Source organism: Phalaenopsis equestris, unplaced genomic scaffold (assembly GCF_001263595.1).
Source record: "Phalaenopsis equestris unplaced genomic scaffold, ASM126359v1 Scaffold000190, whole genome shotgun sequence".
NCBI classification, from domain to species: Eukaryota; Viridiplantae; Streptophyta; class Magnoliopsida; order Asparagales; family Orchidaceae; genus Phalaenopsis; species Phalaenopsis equestris.
In genome coordinates, this window is record NW_018164632.1 from 480555 (window position 1) to 485174 (window position 4620).

At 37.3% G+C, this 4620-nt stretch overlaps 1 protein-coding gene across 1 annotated transcript; it reads left to right on the forward strand.

The window, feature by feature from the left end:
• The first annotated feature begins 1000 nt into the window (after positions 1-1000).
• LOC110022430 (putative pentatricopeptide repeat-containing protein At5g08490) lies at positions 1001-3983 on the forward strand. Its single transcript, XM_020721367.1, has one exon. It carries the CDS (start codon positions 1129-1131, stop codon positions 3886-3888), a length of 2760 nt encoding a protein of 919 aa, XP_020577026.1. The 5' UTR covers positions 1001-1128; the 3' UTR covers positions 3889-3983.
• The last annotated feature ends 637 nt before the right edge of the window (positions 3984-4620 follow it).

Here is a 4620-nt window from a genome sequence, read left to right on the forward strand (position 1 = left end):
TCGAATTCTTAGACTCATGAGAGATGGTCGGGGCTCGTATAATAGCCTCTGACCATTACTTTCAATATATGTATATATATATATATATATATATGTGTGTGTGTCGTGTGTCTGTGTGTTTGTGTGTGTATGAAGCCGAGTTGGAAGGATCAGAATATCATTCACTTATTATATTATGGACATCGTCTCCCAAAAGTGCAATGGCCGATTAAAATGAATAAGTACTCATAACTCGGCTCGATAAGAGCTCGTTCATGTTCGTTTGATTAACTAATTGAATAAATTTGAATACTCTTATAAATGTTGGACTGTTAAATTAACAAACTAGACCAATTTTGTTCGATTAGTTTATCTTCGCAAGGAATATCATTCAAAACTCATGAACAAGCTCGTTAAGAAGCTAGAGAAACAATTTCATTTAAAGTTAATAAATATAATTAATTTAATGCTCATGAATATAATCCGTTAAAGTTTGATTTAAACTTGTGAATAAGCCCTATTAAAACTTAATATAAAATTGATTTTTATTAAATTAACATAAATTTTAAATCGTAGTTTATAAAACAAGATAAAAATTTATTTATTTAGCTCTGCATTTATCTCACTCGTTTACATTTTTCTTTTAGTTCTTCATTTCATAGTTAATTCATTTAAAAACTTATTTATTTTCATATTTTTAATAATTAACTCATTTATGCGCTCAATAAATTTCATTTGATTAAAAAATAATTATCTCAATCATACTAATCTTTATTTTGTTTGAAATTTTCTCTAATTAGAAAATAAATAACTTTATATCACTAATTTTAATTTACTCTATAAAAATTATTTAAATAGAAATTAAGTAGCTTAAAAATTTACTCATTAATTTATTTGATATTGGCTTGATTATCACCATTTGAAAGGAGAAAGAATCAAATTTAAATAGGAACTCAATTTTAATATAAACATAAAACTGGACTAAAGCTCGAGCAAGAATTTCATAAATGATTACAGTGCTTGAGCAACAAACACAGTTATGAGAGAAGCTTTTTAATGACTTGGAAGTTTCTCCCTTAAATTCCCTGCGGGACTCCAATTTTCACCAGCGCCAAGGAGAAAACTTCATTCTTAGCTTCTATTTGATGGATGGTCTTGCTAAATTCAAAACATGCCTTCCATCACAAATCCCAAATATTTTCAATATTTTTCGTCCGCTGCCCTTCCCTTCTTGCTCTGAGATCTCTCAGTGGAGGCCTTTCCAGCGAAATCATGAAACCAACTCGAGATGCGCATACATTGTTCGACCAAATGCTTCCTCAAGATTACAAATTCTGCAACGCGCTGATCAAGTTCCACGCGGCTAAAAGACAAGATTTTGAAGTTTTATCGGCTCTCAAATGGATGCAAATCACCAACTTTACACCCGATCGGTTGGCAATGGCAGCGTCCATTAAGGCCTCAGCGCTGCTCTGTTATGGAATTCATGGGAAAGCTATTCACGCCTTTGCAGTGAAGGCAAGCTATAATGATCTGTTACCTGTCGAGAAGGCATTGATGGACATGTATGCAAGGATTGGCGCTTTAGATGATTCATTCCAAGTTTTCGAGAGCTCATATCGGAAAGATTCTGTTTCCTGGAATGTCATGTTGGCAGGTTTTGCTCGTGCGCAGCTTTATATGGAAGCAATGGAAATGCTCTACAAAATGCATGTTTCAGGAGGCATACAGGCCAGACTGACAGCTATTACCATGGCGATTATTCTTCCAATCTGTGCAAAATTGAAACTTTTGGAGCATGGGAAGTGTCTCCATGCTTGCATTTTAAAGATGGGGATGGAATCTGAGACACTAGCGGGAAATTCCCTTGTCTCTATGTATGCGAAATGTGGTGGAGCTGTAAATGATGCGTGGGAAGTTTTTGATATGATTTCTGGGAAGGATATTATTTCATGGAATTCGATGATTGCTGGCTTATCTGAAAATGGTTTCTTCTCCGAAGCCTTGGAATTATTTTATCAGATGGTTTCAGTTGGTTTTATGCCTAATGATGCCACACTTGTAAGCGTACTTCCTGTATGCAGTTTTCTGGAAAATGGATGGCTTTATGGAAAAGAGATCCATGGTTATATTCTAAGGTCTGAATTGGATGAAGAAACTTCAGTTAATAATGCTCTTTTGATTCATTACCTGAAGGCTGGAGACATAGTCGGTTCTGAAAACATATTCCAAAAGATGAAGAGGAGAGATCTTGTCACATGGAACACTCTCATCTCTGGTTATGCCATGAATGGATGGTTTTCAGAAGCCATGAATTTGTATCACAACTTACTTCGAAGCGGTATGAAGCCGAATTCGCTTACACTCATTAGTCTTCTTCCTTGTTGCGGTCAATTGCTTGATTTCAACGAAGGAAGGAAAATCCATGATTATATTCTGCAGCATCCTTCACTCGGTGAAGAGACGTCCTTAGGGAATGCTCTTGTTAGCTTCTATGGGAAATGTGGTAAAGTAGATGAAGCAACTCAGTGCTTTCAGGGCATACTTAAGAAAGACCTGATATCATGGAATGCAATGCTTACGGCCTTTGCAGATAATGGGCAGTGGGAGAAGCTCCTCAAGCTTCTGAATCAGATGAATAATGTACAGATTCAGCCAGACTCCATCACCATTGCTACTGTTCTTCGAGCTTGTACTTCCCTATGCATAATGAAGGTTAGGGAAGCTCACGGGTACTCATTCAGAGCAGGTTTGATCAGTCGCCCAAATGTCATCAATGCGATTCTTGGTGCATACGCAAACTGTCGGGGCATAGAAGAAAATTCTATTAGAAACAGCGTGCCCACTAATAACGCCATGATTTTGAGTTATCTGAAACACGGCAGTTTAAAGGATGCTGAGAAATTATTCAACCAGATGCCGGAGAGAGATCTCTCCACTTGGAATCTAATGTTACAACTCTACATTCAAAATGGCTGCATTGATAAAGCTTTCATCTTGTTCCATGAACTGCAAAAAGAAGGAAGAAGACCTGATATTGTGAGCATAATGAGCGTTCTCAGTGCTTGCGCTCATGTATCCTTCGTTCATCTTGTAAAACAATGCCATGGATACACGATCAGAGCTTCTCTTGAAGTGGAACATCTGGGAGCAGCGCTGCTGGACGCATACTCCAAATGTGGAAGCATAACGGACGCTTGCAGACAGTTTCAGATAACTCGAAATAAGGATTTGATCACCTTCACTACTATGATTCAAGGCTATGCGATTCATGGAATGGCGGAAGAGGCATTACAAACCTTCTCCCAGATGCTGGAATCAAATATTAAGCCAGATCATGTCATCCTAACTTCTCTTCTGTCAGCTTGCAGCCATGGCGGGCTGATTGAGCAGGGATGGGAACATTTTAATTCCATCAGTAAGGTTCATGGGATCAAACCAACTATGGAACATTATGCCTGCATGGTTGATCTTCTCTCTCGAAGGGGATGGCTGAAAGAAGCATATGGTTTCATCAAAGACATGCCTTGCGAGGCAAATGCCAATGTGTGGGGGTCTCTGCTGGGATCCTGCGGGATTCATGGCGAGGTGGAGATCGGCCGCATTGCGGCAGATCAGTTATTTGGTGTTGAAGGCCTGAATATTGGGAATTATGTGGTGATGTCGAATATCTACGCTGCAGATGGAAGGTGGGATGGTGTTGAGGAGGTAAGAAGGATGATGAAGATGAAGGATATGAGGAAGCCAGCGGGATGCAGCTGGATTGAGGTGGAGAGGAAGAGCCATGTCTTCGTTGTTACTGATTTTTCTCATCCTCAGAGATATCTGATCTTCAGTATACTGAAAGGACTGGAACTGCATATGAAAGATCGTGCAGTCAGATTGGCGCAAGATTTGATTTTTTCCTGAAATGGCATCATTGAGGATGTTGCGTGCTTAGTTATTGCAAGTTTAATTGATGTTTTATTAGTTTTGTTAATTTAGATGCTCAATTTTTGTTATACTCACACCTTATCAATACAAAGTAAGCTAAACAATAAGCAATCATTGAATCAAAATTTTCATCTTTTTCATAGATAATTTTGAATATAGTTAAATAAATAAAAAATATATATTTTTCTCCGTAGCCAACAAAACAATTAAAATATTAAAATAAATAAAAGAACTTAAAAGATGCACCATTTTATTGGTTTCTTTTGAATTTACTGAGTCAACCAAGAATTCATTTTCTCACTTAACGGCGGTGAAGCAATTGCTTTCCTTTGATTAAAATGCGCAAATAAAATTCCACCGTCCTCGTTTGAGTTAAAAATATCTATTGGTAACTCCTGGTTATAATAGTTTTGGATAACCAAGGCAATCTATTTATGCATTTTGTCATGATGAATCACTTGAGTCAAATTATGGCTTGATGGCAAACACTTAAACGGCAATATGCCAAATGACAACTCCAATTATGGCTTGATGGCAAACACCTAGACAACACTTACATAAACCAACAGTGAGTTTTCAATTTAAAATTGTTGTGTAAATAGTCTGTACATTAGGAATATGCCTCCACAAATCTCGAGAAGACACTTGGATCACATAAGAAGATTCATGTTCGGACATTCGTCATGAAGTAGATCGGTCCCATGAAGC

What these genes read in the sequence shown, in the direction of transcription:
- LOC110022430 (XM_020721367.1), top strand. Translation starts at nt 1,129, where the DNA reads ATGGTCTTGCTAAATTCAAAACATGCCTTCCATCACAAATCCCAAATA.